Here is a 19,988-nt window from a genome sequence, read left to right on the forward strand (position 1 = left end):
TGATTTGTATATATATTATCTCCTTAAAGATACCACCGAAATAGTGTACAATTCTTGTAGTTACCTTTTGGTTTTTGTCCAAAGCACATAGGTCCACTCTAGGCACTCGCGTGGGCAATAAGAAGGCACCGTAATAATTATTACCACCGAAGGTGTTGTCTAAAGGCAAAGGGTTTACTTTTCCTGATTGGAGGTTATAGCTTCGAGACTCATTGATGGTGATTAAAGAACACAAGACTCATCTCCAATGCTTTTTATCCAAACAAACGAATATCTTGAAATGATTATTAGTTAGTCTCTATCATCTAACAAGCAAATCTCGTATTCATTGGATATTTTTCTTCACTAAATCCAATTAAGTAAAATTGTATGATGAACATAAGTGAGTTATTGGTACATATTGACACTTCACGCCGAGGACGATGTCTCCTCGTTATACAGATCCTCTCGTTACATCAAAACTGTCATCGCCAGACCTGCGATGCCAAGGACAAACGTTATGTAATTAACACTTGATTCCTATACTCTTTTAGCGCAACAATTATAGGAAAGGATTTACATATATATATATATATCAAACTGCAAAAGGATCGTGTCAACCTTTAACCCCAGCTCCACGTATAAAGCATGCCATGGAGAGACCCAGTATCTCCATGTAGAAGGCAAACGAACAACATGGAAGTATTGGAAAACCCTTTACCACGCCTGAAGGAACTGCAATGAGCTTATAGGAAAACTACACAAGAAAATAACCAAAGCCCAAGAATATACTAAAAAGAAAGGTCGGTTTGTTATCTCATGGATCTCGGGTGGTAACTAAAGAATGTAGAATTAGGATTGATTTGGTCGTTATGCGATTTCTGAATACATCTGCATTCCGGTAAAGGGAATGTGTAAACGGAAGTTTTTCTGTTGAATTTTTTCACTCTGGGTACCATCACCCCCTTGCGGTCACTTTCATTCAGCACTTCTTCCATCTCATCCTTGAAAGCTTTCCAGCTGCAGAACCATTATAAAAACACAGTTTATATATAACCCAAATACAACCTGAGCTGTGATTCAGGTATAAATTCTATAAATGCTCTAGGATATTCCTAAATATGTGGAGATCACCTGAGACCCATGTCCTGCATTAGAACAACGAGCTTTCGTTTATCAGGCATAATGGTCTTAGCATGTCCACCATACAGGAATCTCCGGTGACCCATCAGAAAATGCGGGAAGTTTCCACCCTGAGTTGTCACAAAAACCTCACTAAACAGGCATACTGTGTAATCCAAAGCTGCCAATCTTGAAGAGTATCCCTACCAAACAAGAAAACAGGATTTAGAGCAGGGTTGTTGAAATTTATGCGTGTCGAGCGATCGATTCCAATGTTGCCGAATCACTAGCTCACAATCGAGTGTGCCATGTTTTTAACCCAACCCAAAAAATACATCAAAGTATCAGCCAGGAAATATCCAGTGAAAGTATATAAATTTTTCAACCTAGCTCCAACCAGTGAACCATTTATGCATATCACTGGCCATCAAATTTGAGAAACTTTTCCAATAATATTTGGGCATTGCTACAATTTTATCTACCATCATATATAATCAAAATTTGTGATTCAATGGTGTTGAAGATTTGCCAAGTCGCCAGGACTACTGATTGCAAAAGACTTGATCACACATTGCAAGAGAGTTACCTTGAAAGGCGCGAGCTCATCTGGGGTTGCAAGAGACTCCTTTGTATAAAGATAGGGAAACATCGTAAGCAGAGGAGCTAAATGACTTTCTGCCTGGTATATTTTCCCTGAGGCCAGATAAATTGAAGTGTCATTACCGAAACCCATACCACGTAGCATCATCCCAACCTACACCGACAAGAAAAACAATATCCAAGAAAAAAGATTATGACCAACTTGGATGATTACGTAAAGCAAAGAGCCTTTGATTTTTGATTTTTGATTTTATTATTTTTTTTAACCTCAAACTTAGTCCATCATGTTCTATCTTTTTTTCAGAAGTTCCATTATGTTCTTTCTTGCAAACCCAACCCAAATTATGTTTGGCACTCTCCTATCCCTGTGGCAGTTCTAACTTTAACCAAATATTATTGAATTTGCCACAAGGAATCGATGAAGGTCCGAAACAAGTGGGGTTGAAGCTGCAAGCGAAGAAAAGATGGACAAAACTTAATAGAACTAGTTCTAAATAGCACTTAATGCTAAAATAAAAAATAAAAAACTGAACTTGAAATGTCAAATCATAAGGAAAAGCTCAAATTTCAAGTTTCAAGGTCCAAAAAGAAACAAAATGTGTTTGAGGTACCTCCAAGGGAGATAGTGGGCATTTTCCATTGATTCGATTGAGACCAGGTTGGATGAGACGATCCTTTCGTTTAAACTTCCCCCTCCACCCCTTTTCACGAATTGAATCCATTTCAACTTTTTCGGCCTCTCCTCCATCATACACGCAGCAAGAAAATGCCACCATGTCCTACAGGTAGAGGACAATTACATATGGCTTAATTTTTCTGAACCACTTAACATTAGGAGAATTAAAGACTTGCTCTGAATATAATGGAAAATAAGCATTAGTACCTCCTCAAAACGGAGGTGGATGGAGACATACTTCCCACCAGTTCTTGAGCTCTTCTCGATCATTCTGTTTACCAGTTTCTTGGCAAGAATTGAAATAGGAGAAGAGAACCTCAATGCTTCATAGTTAGTCAGGCATCTTAGAGATTGAATATGAGGTGGGACATTCATTGCCAATCTATTAGCAAAGGGGGCTATGCGAATAACCCTGCATCAAACAGATAATCAAGCCAAAAAACCCAAGAAGTTTCAAGAAATCAGATTTTGGTCACATTCACAAGGGCTTATAAAAAACTGGCCTGCTATAGTTCAGTTTGTTGATACCAATGACTATCACATAGAAGAGTTTTCAAGGTTTCCATTTGATCGAGTACATAATGAAAAGATACGATGGTTTGACACGTACCCTTGCTTCTGCAAGACAGGATAAACTTCTCCCAAGTAATAACCGACAGAAGCCCAAGCTTGGACATGGAAGGTTGGAACGTCAGTAATGTTGTAATCATAGCTTTCCATTAGTACCTCAGGCAGCTTTTTAACCACTTTCACATAGCCCTCAAGGGTGGCTATGAAATGATCTTCATCGTATATGTCACCAAACTCACTGTAAAACATATCATTATATTGTCAAATTTGGTGAGTGAATGCACACAACAGTACATTTGAAAAAAGAGAAAATATATACTGTAAGGCAATGATGAGACCTCAACAGGGCTGAGGGCACCCAGCACCCTCATTATGCTGTATAAGTTCTACATTCACATAGTGCATTTCTGGCATGCATTTTGACACATGTTCTAGGCCATTTGATTGGGGCCATATGCAAACCGTACAACTTCAATTTCAGCTCTAAGCACAGCACTAGGCATAAATGGTTAACAGATATTCCAACACTTAAGCAAGACTTGTCACCTATCACCTATGTCAAAAGGGAGAGTATGCCAAGCCTGGGCCATCCTGATTGCTTAAGGATTTGGCACTCCAAACTTGATCGTAGAACACACATGTGGTCCAATATTAATTTGTTAAACAAGAAACTAGAGTGTAATTAAATTATGTATAAGAACAGAAGATCCCAAAGCAAGTGGCCTTACAGCTTCAATCATATAATAGAGACATGATTACGAAAACCAGCTCATTTCTCTAGAAAGGTACAAGGGAAAAACACTTTCTGGGAATTTTGTACTACTACAAAGCAGCTTCACATAAGAAATAATTGAAGATGACATAGAGAACAAAGTTTTTTACAATAAGAAATAATTGAATAATTGAAGCTGGAACTCCAATGGCATCTGAGTCCCAGATAAAGCTCTACAATATCTAAGGAGTAACAAAGTTTTTCACACGCTAATATCCAGCCTTTTAATAAAGGTAAAGTTCAATCTTTACACCAAATATATCTTACAGTAGAAAAAAAGATACTGTGACAAGGTATGTCATTGAGAGATTGCTCGGGCACCTCAATAGTAAGATGTTATAAGACAAGTATTTAGTTACTCACCTAGGATCCTTCCAGACGCTATGGAAATGAAATCGAGGGATAACTAGTATCGCATTCAAAAGTCCAGCTACAGCCACTGCATTGCAGATCTACCAAAAAAATGAATAAAGATTATGAACAAACTTTATATGTGAAAAAAGAGAAGATACAATAGTACCAACTTGTCACACTATTAATAACTAGCAGGCCTTCATGGCGCATATTATTATTATTTTATTTTTTTTAATTTCCGTTTCTTTTGTTTTCTTTGGTCAATGCCTTTGGAGGGGGCAAATACTAGAAAATCAGAAAATAAACTAATAAAGAAGAAAGCTGGTAAGGAATGTATAAAATTAAACTCACTGCAGAGCGTTGTTGGTTAAGACCACCATTAGCCTCAACAATCAAGTAACCACTGGGGCCAGAGGACTCTGAAATTCAAAGGGAAATGTCAATTTAATATAACTCCTTCTCAGTGACGTATTAAACAGCAAAAGAATGAAGGACTAAAGGCATTTGAAGCTGTAAGGTGGAATGCGGTATCAGGTCTATGGACCAATTAGTATGCCGGTTAGTTTAAGGTAAGAAGATTAATATGAGTAATTCTCCCCCAAGATTAATATGAGTAAACTGTCTTATAATAAGCAAATATGCTAACTTCATTAGTACCAAAACGTCGGCCAGCAGTTGAATTTGGACAAGGTCTCTGCTCTTTTTGCCTCCTTTTGTATTTCCAAACAGAGGACAACTGCAACAGGAAAACAACATTCTCATCTTGGCTGATCACGCAAATTCTAGCCGAACGAAAGACTAGTAATAATCAAAATAAATAAAAAGGCAGGTTGTTATGCAGTACCAATAAAACAAGCAAAATAAGAGGATGTCAATAGCAATAAGTGGCAGTCAAATCCAAAATTCTGAGCAGCCAATCTTTCTTACATTTAGCCTAATTAAGTCAAAACCCACCCATATGATGATCCATTCCTAGAAACCAGTAATATCTTACACTTTCAAAAGAAGACTGCCAATGAAGGATTCACACATCAATAGTGTTTGTTTTACTTTGATAAAAGTCATAAGATAAGGACTTGTTAAGATGTCAAGACTCAAACTTTTAGGTTTGGGACAAGTTATTTTATATCAGCCATTTATTCTTGCGACTACTCAACCAATCACACTCAAAGTGTGTATACTCCAACAATCCCATGATCAGAAGGAAGTAATTTGCTTTACTTCAGGACTAGAGATCGACAAGCATATCTTCCAAAAACAGGGAAAACAAAACAGAAAATAAAATAACAAAAACAAAAACAAATATAAGCATTTAAACTTGGTAAAGTAGATTTTTTTATTTTCTTTCTGCATCTTTTCCTGCATTTTCTCTGCAGTCAAACGGAAAACCCTCAAAGAAGAAGAAAAAACGACGGGGGTAAAGCGAACCTCAATAGCCGAGGAATTATCAGCCTGAATGTCAGGCAAGAGCCTCCGAAACATCTCGTGGCTACGGTAGACCGAGCCAGGAGGGGCGGGTCCGCCGACGAGAGCCGAGAAGGGCCCAGCCACGCACATTAGCAGCCCACACACGTAGAGCAGCGGCAGCACAAGCAAGTACCGCAGGTTCCGCCGCAACAGAATGCCGCCGCCGAAGCTCTCCTTCAGGGACTGAGCGTACTGCGCCTTAGACCGCACTCGCCTCCGGCACTGGGAGATGCTCGCGTGACGGCGTGGCGACGGAGGCGGGCTCGGCGAGCTGCTGTTTCCGCTGGCGTCGCTCGGGTAGCCATTGCCGTCGTGAGCGTGGCTCTTGGGCTTCATGGCCATCTTTCACCGTCTCAGTGCGTGACCATAGTCTGTCGCTGCACACAGAGAGAGAGAGAGAGAGAGAGAGAGAGAGAAAGAGAGCAGAGATCTTTGTGCTGAAAAGTGAGTGGTGGCTTTAGAGTATATGACTGTATCTGTACCTTCTGTTATAAATCACACGCACAGTCACAGACTCACAGTCAATAGAGAGAGAGAGAGATTGTCAGAGTGGGTCGGAGCCGATGACAGTGACAGTGGGTTTCGTGATTTGTGGCTTTTTCTTTTTTGAGTTATAATAATATAAAAGGGAATTAGTGAAAGCTTTTTGGCATTCCCGCGCTAAAGTAACGTATTGGGTTTGTAATAACTGATAAGCTTCTAAAAATGGCCACATAAACAGACATTTACGTGGATATCCGGTGATTCTCAACACTCCCAGGAATCTTATTGAAGTAGATTGCGGTAGAACTGTCATGCAATTAAAATAATGTGGTCGTAATTATTAATTTTATTTTTTTATTTCTTTTATAAATATTAATTTAAAAATTAATTTTTATTGTCATACCATAAAATTGTATAACAAACATAAAATAATCTGCTAAATAACATTACTTCAACTGAATTGGCAATAGAATAATTTTAAATATTCAATTCTTATCTTACTCTTATTCCAATTGACTGATATGACACTATCTATTAATTCTTAATTTTTTTTTTAAATAGAAACTTATCCAAAATTGATGGGACATCAATTCAGTGTGGTTTTATTTTTATATATATCCACACAAGAGAGGGGAGAGAAAAATTTTGAACTAGTGATTTTCGTTTCATAAGGCGTAATTTACAACCGATTGAGCTACCCCTTGAGGACCAGTATGATGAAAATCGAATACGAAGCATTTCTGTATGGACGGTGGATCAAAGTATCAAACCATTTGGGATAACAAAGTTTTAAAATTTGATGGATGTTCTATCGAGTGAATTTTTTAAATTTTAATTATTATTTGTATATTAAATGATGACAATTTTATTATATCAATATTTGTCACTTCATTAATTCTTATATTCATCATCTTATTATTTATCGTAAATTATGATAACCCGGATGTTAAATACCACTTTAACCACTAAATAATTAAATGTGAGATATGCTATGTAGTACATTCGGGTCATATTATCATCATCTCATTTTGAAAATCAACAATTTGATCTATATGAGCCACACAAGACTCACGTTTAAATCCTACCTACCCAATTGTTGATCTTTAAAATAAAAAGATATGATAATACAATAAAGCATTTCTCATTAAGTTTACCTATCAAATTGTATTGCTTAATTTTTTTTCACCCATGTAACATCACCGCAGGAACGGAGTCAGAAGCTCTTGTAAGTAGGGGCCAATAGTAAAAAAAAATTTCGTAGCACAGGCCAATAGACTAAATTTTTAGTTTTTTCCCTTATATTATTTATTTAAAAAAAAAATTGGACATTCTTTTTTTATTTTTAAAGAATTTTTTTATCTCTTCATCCTCACGTGAAAATATCATCGGGATTCATGACTACCATGATTAGAAAAATACTTAAGTTCAAGGGAAGATTAGGAATATTAATTAGTTACGGCCGTTTTGTTTTATTGGAATAAATTGGAGTGGAATTTTCAAGGCACCATTAGAAAAATATTTTTAAAAAATAATAATCAAAATTTGTATTTTGTATTTTGTCTTTTTAAGATAATTAGATCTTTGGGGGGTCATAGCCGCGGCCCCATGCAGGTTCACGCTAGATTGTGTCTTGAATTTGTATAGCTAATAAGACATGCATGCTGATAGCTAGATGATATTCGATCCGACAATCATGCTACCGAAGCTTGATATAATCACATAATTCTATACATAAATGGAGCAATTAGCAAAGAAAGAAAAGTCAACAGGTTTGAATTAATTACCCCTCAAATTTCAATTACGTAATTTTGCAGTAAAGTTAAACTTTTAACAATCCATAATACAATTTAGGGATAAATTCTACGTCAGACTATATAGTTAGCCTAAATTATAAATCGTTCCCAATCGTATTAAAGTAAATTCATAGGTTTCGGGGGTATGCCAAAAAAAATAATTTACCCCATGAGGGTGACACACAAGCCTCCCTCATAGGCTTAGGGGTGGATATCGGTTCGGTAGACGGTTAATTCGGTCTGTTAATCGATTTTTGTTGAAATGCAGTCGGTGAATTTATTTCGGTTAAGTCAGTTAAATCAGTTAACATTTGTAATGAAACAACGTCGTTTTGGATTTTTTTTTTTAAAGAATTTTTTTTTTTAAAAAAAAAAGATCAAACAATTCATTCTTACTAAAAAACAATATCATATCATTTTATGTTGGTTCAGTTAATCAGCTGGAATAAAAAAGTCGGTTCGGCTACCAAACCGGCTTTCGGAACAAAATTTTATACCAACTTCCGAACTGAAATTAGTCCGTAGACGGTCGATGGCGATTCGGTAAGTAGTTGGTAGGCGGTAGGCGGATAATTTGCCCACCCCTACATGGGCTAGAGTGGTTTTTTATTAAGAGTAACACATATTGTTATTTTATTGGAGGTGACATGAAATCTAACGGATTCCGTTAAATATTTTAGAAGAATTTGACTCTAGAGACTATATTATATTTTTTTTGGCATATATCAGTAACCTTTGAATTCACTTTGATACGACATTGAGCAATTTGTAATTTAGGTCAACCACAATGATTAGTTTTACATTTATCCCTACAGTCTAATGGCCCAAATTTTACATTATCATGTTGATAAAATTAAAAAGGATATAAAGAATTACCAAAAAAAATAAAAATAAATAAATATCTTGTAACCTCCCATTATTGAATAGAAAAAATTAACAAAAAAAATATTATGGGTATTCTACAGATGATAAATATTAAGATTTTTAAATTTAAACTGTTTAGTTTCAAAGTATCTATTAAAAAATTTAGAAAATCTTAATTTAATAAGAAGAATACCGGATCCCATACTAATTATAGTAGATAGGGAATGGCTCAGATCAGAGGCATAGCGGTTTACAGCTAGTCAGCAACTTTGTCGCCTCAGGCTTCGTTTAGTGCGGTATAATTTTAAATTTTTTATTTAGATCGATGTAACCTTTACACCCTTCACGTTTTTAAAGTTTTTTTTTTTTTTTTTTTTCTTGACCACAGTTCCATTTTTTTAAATTTAAATTTAATTATAATTTATTGTACGAATTTTGAGACAAAATAAAGTTAAAAAAAATATACTTAGATAGTTTGAAAATTAAAAAAAAAAATTAGATAAAATTAGATTTGTTTGGTTTTGAAAAAAACATTATTTTTCTTTTTCTTTTTTGTTTTTAATTGAAAGTGTATAGAGCATGCAAACTCAACGAAAATGTATGCGAGAAAAAAGCCAAAATGGAAAGAAGCATTTATCTTTGATCTCTTAATTAGATGGGATCCCTTTCTCCGATCTAATTAGAAGAAAATCTATGTGACCGTCCATATATATATATATATATATATATATATATATATATATATATATATATATATATATATATATATATATATATCAATTAAATGGCATTTCCTCCGTAGCTAGCTTGATGAGTAGGAGACAGGGGATACGATTTTGGTGACCCATAAATAAATATATCATGTGAGAAGTATGGTGAGAATTTAATGCAGTGTGCAAAGGAGGAAAGCTGCATGGCATTAAAGTTTTCAACTACGTTGAGTCAATGAAGACCTAACTAATTAATTAATTAAATTAATTAGGACATGAAAGACATGAAACAATTCTAATCAGTTGAGCTACGAAATAATGAGAAGGATATGCTTGAGCTCTTTTTAGGGTATTTATATGTTGATATGGCACAATGTTTTTAATAAAGAAAAATTACAGTTTTTATTAAAAAATACATGGTATAATGTCAGTATAAAAGGACCCCAAAAAGACACTGAAAGAAGCTATAACATTTCTGGTGAAATAATAGGTTAGGTTTTATTCTTTTTAACCTATGAAATCATAACCCCCTTTTGCCCTATCCTATGTATTTTTCAGAAAAAACCAACGAAATTAATCAAAACAAAACAAATCACAGGGAAGGACCACTAGCCAAAATAAGAATCTGCCCATATATATATATATATATATATATATATATATATATATATATATATGAATAGAACAAACAAGTTGTCAGTATATATATAATAATATGTGACTGTCAAATTCTTACGATTTTGTTGCCAAAGCTACTCATACATTAGAAGATTGCTAGTACGTCCGTACGTGGAGTGCTAGAAGTAGAACCTTGTAATTTGTCTTCACTACCTGATAGATACCAACTCCCACTGGCCGGCCACTAGTGACAAATGCTAGCTAACACATTATGCACCTTGAGAAAATAGATTTGATTATATTTATTAGATTTTAATAAATTAAATAGTAATTGTAAGCTCTATAAATAGTTTTTTTTTTTTTTTTTTTTTAATTTGTACACAATCAAATCATCAATTGAATAAGAAAACAATATAAAATATCTTGTCTCATTTTTCTATTTATTTGTATTTGTATTTGTATTTCATTATTGATTTATTCATTCCAAACAAGAAACCCACTTCCCTACTCGAATAGGAAACCCTTTCCCACGTACAGCTCACTTAAAATTGATCTCCCATTTTCACCAAGCCAGGACTCTGCCGCACGGTGCCACATTTCGTAGTACGGACTATGGAGGGCAAAATGGTCACATGCGACAAGAAAAGCAGGTGGTGGCATTGCATCACGTGGGGAGAAAATGACTAATGAAAAAGGGCAACCGAAAATTCTCTGAGACATGCGGCTCATTCATTTTAACTGTTCACATTTACCGAAGTGCCCATTTGCTTTTTTTTTTTTTTTTTTTAGACAGCCCATTTGCTTTAAGAACGTTGCTTTTGGCAAAATATATATATATATACACACACATCACAATGCTAATTATATAATTAGCTTCACCAATTTATAGTTTCAACCCATTAAAAAATGTTTCACTTTTTTGGATTAGGATAATTTTGAGAGTCCACGTAGGCTTCAATTGTTCGGGTAGGCTAAATTTATTTAAATAGTTGGATCCTACTCGAGCTTTCTCACAATAATTGCCTAAATAGTCACCAATTTAGACAGTTAATTGCAACTCGGTGCTCTGATTACACCACACGTGTGGTATATAGCCTTTACACATACTCAATCAACGTTACTTGAGCCTAAAGTCTAGCAATTCATTGCAACCAATTGTAATTTGTAACAAAGAAAGAAAGTTCTGATTGCTGCAAAATCTGGAAAATCCTGCAGCATCTTAATTCTGATATGGAAAATTCTTTTCTTCTTCTCAACAAATACTGTTGCAGTGGGAGCATCCCTTTCTGATCATTTGCCCAAGAAACAAGAAAAGTGTGGATAGCATATTCTTGGCCCTTACGCTTTTGTTTTTCCAAAAAAAAAAGAAGAAAAAGAAGCCTGTATTCTAATCGATGAATTTCATTGTTTTGATAAATTATTTCTTTAAGTTTGAGTTGGTATTGATTTGAGTATTTTTATTCCGTGCTTTATGTTTGAACCTGTGGCTGTTGCCCTATGTGCTCATCATGCTCTTGCAATTTGCAAAAGTTGTCCCAAAACACCCCCAGGGGGCAGACCAAGTGTAAATTTCATCTCATCTTGTCGGAGGATTGCGTTTGAATTTGATGTTAAACTGTTGCAAAGATCTTTGGATTTGGCCTAGTGTTATTGAAAATCCTTTATCATGATCTTTTGGACAATTGGTCACCCCAATTGTTGATAATCTCATATTGCCAGTAATGCGGAAAACTAAATTATGAGCGAATCCTTTATGAAACCTACCTGAACAAGTTAGTTCTCAAACTACTTGAACACCTGCAAAGACAAATGAGAACACTTGCCTGCCCAGATTGCTAGTAATCCAGGAACTCGAGCGCAGTGAATCTCAATCCAACGCGTCCTCTCTTGCTGATCGAAGATACCACAAAACCCCACTTCAAGAAAAAGTATGGCGATTTGCACGAACTGAATAACTGATGCTTATCAATAATCGAGGGGTCGAGAATATGCCAAGGAGCTCAAAGTAAGTAGCTGGGGTCCTGGGGAGATGGGTGGGGCTGCCACCCACCACCCATTAGCAACCGAAGAAGAAAGGTTGTTGGGGTTGGGGCGACAAATTAAAGTAAATGTGATAGGGACAGCTTAGATAGATTCAAGTCCAAGAATCAATAAAATTAATAGCCATTTTTGTTAGATAAAAAATCTGAATGCGTTTGTCGTCACTTTCCCTTACCTCCTAAATAAACCGACGATAGATTCGATGGCATGCTAGTGGTCCTCCACCTCATTTCACCTGCCAACTTATTAATTGGCTAGAAATCAATGTCATGTCGTATAGTTTTGATGACCGCTTGCGGTAATTCATGTGCTATAGCATCTCATAGGCACATGACTTGGAACGAAGTGACACAGGATTCAAATGTTTTGGCTGGCATCCCCACATTGATGGAATTGCAAGGACTCCAGCAACAGTGTCTAACGGATCGGGATTGGCTGTAATTGCCTGTTCGAATTGCAGTCTGTCTGACCCTTAGGCCTCCGATAGGGCCAAATTGTTCGAGCAGATGCTTAAGCTGCCTAAAACCTGTTCAGACAATGCTAAAGTCAATTGATTATAAGCATTTTCCAACGATTTTCTCTATGCCAGATGAGAAAAGCATGGTAGGGCAAGTGAACCTTAAGAAGCGTTCAAGATTCAAATCAAGCCTAATCCATTGGCCAGATTACCACAAATGACAAGAGTATTGGTCATGGCTCGAAACTAGATCGGGCGACTCACTGAAACAGCAACTATACTGGCACGGGGTCAGGACTAAGCGATGCAGCCTAGAAATAACACCCGGTTAGCCTTTGATGAAATTGCCAAGCCCAGGCTGCTAATTCTTTGTATTTATTTAAGGTCACGATGCCGAGACGTTAGTTCATGCTTGACATCTTTGAAATCCTTCCAAAATTATTTAAGACCATTTATTGTAGACACCTTACTTCTCTATAAATAAAGTTTATGTCAGTTACACTAGATCAAGAGCTGAAAGTATAAAATTCCTCCTAACTTAAGAAGGAAATAAATTAAAAAAAAAAAAAAAAAAAAAAACTCAACTGAACCCAAATTGACCAGAGGGGATAGGCCATGATAATGCAGCTTTCACATCCCAGAAGCTCCAACCCTATCACGAGGTATGAGGCGTAGTTCAGAACCATGTTTGAGGAATACGTTGCCTGCAAAGCAAGACACATTTATTTATTTATCCCAATTTCCACAACTGTCTGGGGGCTGGCACATGAATATTGCAGATGCGGTGCTTAAATTTTTTCCTCAACAAGAAAAAGCTTAAGAAATATATATTTACTATACAAAGATCTATATTGTCAACAACCAATCCAAATTTATAATGCTCAACTGCTCAAGTCATCATCATAATAATCACAATAACATTTTCCAACTGCTTGTCACTGACACATAGGGCTGTATTGGAGCTCAAACCAAATTTTGAAAGTCTGTTTGAGCTTGGCTTGTTAAGAACCTAGCCATGTTCGAGTTTGGCTCAAACTCAACTAGGTTCACGAGTCGAGCCTCCAATCTAGCTCGAGCAGCTCTAACTTGATTAGATTAAATTATTAATAATTGTTCTGCCAACTGCTCAGCCATCTAAATATTTAGACGACAAAGCATAAGAGAACAAATTAAATTTTTCACTTGCCACCTTTAGTCAACATGCATTGTAGCGCTGACAAACAAAGTGAGGAGCTTCCCTTTCTATAAATGTCTGAGGTGGAATCTGCTTTTCCTTATTGATGGGGAGACAAATGAATGGACATCCTATTTTACGCAAGACTAGTGTGGGGTTGCTCTTTGCCCTTCTCGGTGTGGGACTTCCAGCAAAGCATGACTTCTATTTTTTTTTTTTCTCTCGGGACTGATTGCATAGTGTTGCCTATGGTCTATGGACACTCTCTCCCTATTGAATCTCTACTCTGTACCACAATTTGCACACCAGAGAAATCGAAAGAGACCAAATCTTGCTGGGAAAAATGGAGGGATTTACGTAGATCTTGCTGCAAATGAGCTGAGATCTACATGAAAGAGACCAGATCTGAAGTGGGTATAAACAAAAATTCTCTCACATAGCTTAGACCTGAAGTGGGTATTCAATATAGTTATATGGTTAGCAAGTTAGTTAACAACTTAACCACGTGTCATAATATTATATACCATAGTTACAACTATAGTTAATATACACTAACACATTAGTTATTTGCTTATAGTTATATAGTTAAATATTTTATAACTAGTTAATATTTTGTTAATACTATTAACTATAGTTAGTATTTACTCTTTAGTATGTTAATACTTATATACTACAAGTCTACAATCTTATTTATATAAGATTGGGTGTAGGGATGGCAATTTTAACACGACTTGCGAACCCAACACGAACACGACACAAAATTACAGGATTAGGGTTTAGGCTAAACAAGTTGACGGGTTGACCCGTTTAACGACATGATTATAAACGGGTTGGTGGGTCAACCCAACCCATTTAGTAATCAGGTCACCGTCAACTAGTAGGTTGACGGGTTCAACCCGTTTACTTATTAAAAATAAAAAATTTAAATTTTTTATATTAAAAAAAAAAAAAAAAAAGAGCAAAAAAAAAAAAAACAGAATAGTAAAAGTGGAACCTTAAATTCATTTCGTATTGTTCTTCGCCAACCCTAAATTCATTTCCTTAGAAGTGTATAACTTTAAGGACTTTCCAGCACAACAAGCTTAGGATCATATACACAAAATTCATTACCAAGAAAACATAAAAGTAAACACAATTCTGCTTTGGAAAAATCTATAAAAAATTCGATTCGTGTCGAGTTAACATGACCCGCTTGTTTAATCGTGTCGAGTCGGGTAACTCAACGGGTTAGTCGTGTCATGTTCAAGTTTCAACCCGGTTAATAATCGTGTCGGGTTTAGGTTGTCCTAATCGGGTTGGCGGGTCAAGCGGGTTGGCCCAAACCCGACACGCCAACCCGAATTGCCCACCCATTTGGGTGTGTGTGTGTGTGTATAATATATGCACCCATATTAAAGTAACCTACATAATATGATTAATATCCCATACTTGATGACTTTTTTTTTTCTTTTTTGATAAGTAAGAGAAATATCAATAAAAGTCCCATACTTGATGACTGATATACATACTTATATTTATAAAATCTATTTTTATTAATATACAAGCAAACTAACGATTCGAGCTGAGCTCATGAGCATTATCCGAGCTGAGTTTATAGGAGTATGTATTGTTTAATATTCGAGCAACTTTTTGTGCACAAATGGCTCATTTATTAATCAAAATGAAATCGAATTGAGTTTTTTCGAGCCGAGCAAATCTCACGAGTGGCTTGGCTCATTTAACAGCCCTAAGGGCACATGAACAGTGCAACATGAATTTTAATTTTTGTACTATTTCTTCTTCTTCTTCTTCATTTTTTTTTTCCAGTTTATCTCAACTAATAACTTCTATAAAGATCACACTATTAGATTCCAGAAGCATAAAAGGGTGCTTTTTCATGTTACATTAAGAAAGCAGTCAGTGAAAAAGATGGGACCATTAATTGAGTCATAGACACAACTGAATTAAATAAAATAACTGCAGGATTGTAATGCAGAATGAAATAAGACAGCTTTAAAAAACATTTTAATTATAATGGGGCCTATTGCTTATTAGAACTAGCTAAGGACCAAAAAGGTACAACATTCAGAAAGAGGTCTTTTTTTCTGTAAGTGAAAACCACAGGGTTAATAATGTATATTCCTAGGAATATTGGGATGGGGAATTGCTAAGTTAACATATGGGCATCTCAGTAGAAACATGAAAGCTATATATGCGGCACCAATTTGACAAGGGCAAAAACATTAAATCACATCAAAGATATGATAATAATTAACTAAAACAAGATCCTATAATTGTAATTCTAAACATGGCTGTAACATAAAACCAGTCAAATAACCTTAATTGAAATAAAGGGGGACTAATTCATTAAATCCTTTTTTCATCATTCCACTCCATAGAAGGCCATTTCCAATGCCTCAACTTGCTTCAATAAAAGGATTTATGTTTAAAGGATGTGATTAAGATCAACAATGGCCATCAAACTACAGCAACTGTCCTACATTCTCCAGCCTTGGGAGTGCTCTACATCTAAATGTAAAGGACTGAACATGACAATGGAGTAGTTGTAATTCTAACAATGCATGCTTCTAATTCAATCAACTAAGACAGAAGTGAGAAAACATATACTGTCGCTTAAAACTATAACATGCAAGAATGAACAATATAAGAACAGCAATTGCCAGGAAAAACAAAAACTGAGCAAAGAGAAAGCATTGGCATACCTGCACTTTGTTGAGGATTAATTCCAACACCATCTGCACGCATGAAATATGATGACGTAAACACGCATAGAACACAAAGTGAGAATAATGATCTAGGATGAAAAGGCAAGTATATCTGAGACTGTAGCACTAGCATAACTCTAAATCTGATAATATCTAGTTAATTGAGACTTATCCAATTAAGAAGTGTAATGCCCTAGTCCCACATTGGGAAGATGATTAGCCCACATAGAGTGGGTGGATTATAATAAGCTCATAAGTACTAAATCCCACATTAGTTTCTTACTAGGTGAGATTGAGCTTTAGAAGCGATTTTAGGTAGCTCTAATTGCAACTTGAGTAGTCCTTTTGGAGTCATTGCGCAAATATGGTTAGTGCTACTCATGGGTCGTTACAAATGGTATCAAAGCAACCTAGTAACGCCATGTAGTATTAGAGGGGAGAAGATTGTAACACCCTAGTCGCTCATGGATGTTAAATCTCATAATAGTTCCTTACTATATAAGACTAAACTTTCTAAGCAATTCTAGGGAGCTCCAATTTTTGGAGTGATAGGCAAATGTGGCTAGCGCTTTCTCTGCGTCATTACAAATGGTATCAGAGAAACCTAGTAAAGCCATGTGGTATTAGAGCACTACATAACGCGATCCTAACGAGAATGTTAAGGATTTAAGGGGGGGAGAAATTGTAACACTCCAGTCCCACATTGGGAAGATGATTAACCCATACAAAGTGGTGGGTTATAAATGAGCTCATAGGTACTAAGTTTCATATTGGTTCCTTACCAGACAAGACTAGGTTTTATAAACAGTTCTAAGAAGCTTCAATTGCAATTTGAGTAGTCATTTTAAAGTAATAACATAAATGTGGCTAGAGATTTCCTAACGTTGTTACAAAAAGAGAGGATTTCCTATACTTGAAAAGTAAATGAGCAAGAGTAATACTGAATGTTTTCAACTTCAACCAAGGTATTAATAGGCTAAAGTGAGCAACACTTGAAAATGCTGCCATCTATAATTCTGTCGTGTTCCTTCATTACACTATTTTTAGTTTTACGTTTTAATCCATTTCTGTTCAACAAAATTGGAAGCCAACACTGTTGAATGGCAATTCAAGCAAAGGTGATAGTCCTGGAAGTCAAAATGAGAAGAAGGGTCAAAAAAGGGAGGGTGGGCAGTGCCCCTGGTTACCCTTTTTTCCTTAAATTAAACTAGGAATTAAAAGGAGAGCAGAAGAGGAGAGAGGTCAAAGGGATTTGTGGCACATAGACGGAAAAATATCAGACACTCTTCCGTTGGATCTTAAACGGGACAAAAGCACAATCATATGAGTAAGTGGACAAGGTTTGTTTCCTATTAAAGGCACGCATATTGGGTAATGGGCACTTTACACAATAGAAATCCCTCATTGAAGGTGGCTATGGTGATTCCCTGGGAGAAACAAAAACCCAAAAAAGTCATCTCACAGGCATGCATAGCAGACATACACCCTAATTAGCATAACTGCAATTTAGCCTTTACATGTAGTTCGAAGTTTGCCTCCGAGCTGCAATTTAGCCATTTTCCCTCAGTCACATCATAGACGCAGGTCAGTTGCCCTTATACAAATTCTTAGAACCACCAAAACCAAAAGTAACAAAACATATCCAAACAAATTTATTGCATTTGTGCAACTTGTCAAATACAAGGAAAAAAAATTGTTAGTGCTTTTTAGAGGGTTTTTTTTTTGTTTTTTGTTTGAAAAATGTTAAGATGTGACATAAAGGTGAAAACAATTTTGAGTGTTTGGTGTTTTGAGTTGTTTGTTAATGATTTTGTTTTAAAAAGAGAACAAAAGGGAGAAGGAAAAAATGTTACCAAACAAAGCCTATGTTTTTTTCAACCCATTAAAGTGTGCCAGGACGTAGATGCAACTATGTGGCTCAAAAAATCCAAGATGTTCCCCCTTTGCAATTCGCCATAGAAAGTAAAATACTCTTTGGAACGGCAACACAGATGTTGGAAGCAAAATTTAGAGTATAGTCGATTTTGGTACTATAATTTATAGATAATTGCATTGAATTCCTACCAAATACCACATAGCTACAAAGCCTACAATCTATTAATAAAACAGTGCATTTTTAGCCTCACCACTGAGTGTCACTTAATGTCTCGAGGGTCAGGAAACAATCACACTAACCAGCATCTAATATCTTTAAGTACTCACATCCAATTGACTATTATGTTAAGAAAGCCCTCTCATATCTAACAAAAGAAGAATCAGAGTTTCAGAGAAAAATAGAAAATTAACAAAATGTACACAAGTTTAGATTTTGAGATATCCCTCTTGAAACACCAGAGGATGACATTCTTTTCAGGAAGCAGATTCAAGTTTGTAACATATTGATCAATGTAGGACACATTCACCAAGTATATTATAAGAGTTTCAACAAATAATAATAAAAAAATGACTTAGTATCCTCGGTCACGTAGTTTTCTTGAGATAAATAATTCATAATCTTTCGAAATTTGAGAATCTATACACACACACACACACACACACACACATATATATCATATCTAAACGACATCTAAAGCCCTAAATTTCACCGTGTAAATTACAATTTGATAAGTAATCACCAAAAAAAATAAATCCAGAAAAAAGTAAAATTATGAAGAACATGCAAGGCAAACCCTAAAGAGGGAAAGGGAATAACCGTTGGTGATGATAGCGCTGGTCTGGGGAGGCACTTTGAACTCTTCGGCGGCGAATTTGAGAACGGCAGTGAAAGGGGCTGCCTCCGGCACACTAAACCTGAGAGATTTGAGAGAAACATTGAGAGAACCGGCGATCAGAATCACAGAGCACAAGAAGAAGAATGAAACATGAAGAAGGGTTTAGTTTTACGAACAGTTTGAACGGGAGCTTTGGATCGGAGGTGAGCGTCACTTTGAAGGAGACCTTTCCACCACCGCCACCAGCAGCAGCGCCACCACCGCTCGCCATGTTTGAACTTAACCGAATAATCTACTATAACGACGGGCTTGTTCGTTCTTCGGACGGAGCACCAGCGAGACCGGTGCTTATTTCGCGTATTTATAACACAAAATTTTATTTATTTATTTATTTTTATTAAATTGGTTTTGTATATTGCCTCTGGATTTTAAGCTTATATTCCATTTAATTTTTTAAAATTAAAAAAATTTATTCTTTTAATCTTTGAAATTTCTATTTATAATTTTAAACAAAATTCATTAACTATTTCTGCACTAAATCGAGATCGATGTTGTTTGGTAAAATAAATTGAAAGTTCACAAACTAAAAGATACACAGGTATGATTCTTGATTGTATTGATGACAAATTATAATTTCAGTGATTAAATTAAATTAATTAATAATACATTTAAATTTAGGGAAAAAAAAATTATTATTTTTACACCGATAAACTAAACTCAAAAAGAAAAAGGAAAAAAAAAAAAGAGACTTGTTTTGGGTGGTTCGAGAAAAACAAAGCAGAAAAAATTGCTCTAAAAAAGGAAAATAAATTATTTAGATTTTGGACCGGAACAGAACCGTAGGGCCAGGTTTTTACTTTGGGTGCTGCCCTGCTAGTTAGATGGGCCTTAGA

At 35.6% G+C, this 19,988-nt stretch overlaps 2 protein-coding genes across 2 annotated transcripts; both read right to left on the reverse strand.

Moving 5' to 3' along the window:
• Positions 1 to 306: 306 nt before the first annotated feature.
• LOC133854321 (O-fucosyltransferase 10-like) lies at positions 307 to 6,065 on the reverse strand. The gene is made up of 11 exons (XM_062290464.1): positions 5,502 to 6,065; positions 4,731 to 4,809; positions 4,425 to 4,492; positions 4,083 to 4,171; positions 2,988 to 3,185; positions 2,585 to 2,789; positions 2,313 to 2,480; positions 1,688 to 1,855; positions 1,114 to 1,304; positions 601 to 999; positions 307 to 476 (listed from the first exon to the last, which is right to left on the reverse strand). Exons 1-10 carry the CDS (start codon positions 5,880 to 5,882, stop codon positions 792 to 794), a joined length of 1,755 nt encoding a protein of 584 aa, XP_062146448.1. The 5' UTR covers positions 5,883 to 6,065; the 3' UTR covers positions 307 to 476; positions 601 to 791.
• Positions 6,066 to 12,932: 6,867 nt separating this feature from the next.
• Positions 12,933 to 19,441, reverse strand: LOC133854327 (ubiquitin-fold modifier 1). Its single transcript, XM_062290476.1, has 4 exons — positions 19,272 to 19,441; positions 19,077 to 19,174; positions 16,382 to 16,414; positions 12,933 to 13,209 (listed from the first exon to the last, which is right to left on the reverse strand). Exons 1-4 carry the CDS (start codon positions 19,364 to 19,366, stop codon positions 13,136 to 13,138), a joined length of 300 nt encoding a protein of 99 aa, XP_062146460.1. The 5' UTR covers positions 19,367 to 19,441; the 3' UTR covers positions 12,933 to 13,135.
• Between the last annotated feature and the right edge of the window lie 547 nt (positions 19,442 to 19,988).

This window comes from Alnus glutinosa, chromosome 1 (assembly GCF_958979055.1).
Source record: "Alnus glutinosa chromosome 1, dhAlnGlut1.1, whole genome shotgun sequence".
NCBI classification, from domain to species: domain Eukaryota; kingdom Viridiplantae; phylum Streptophyta; class Magnoliopsida; order Fagales; family Betulaceae; genus Alnus; species Alnus glutinosa.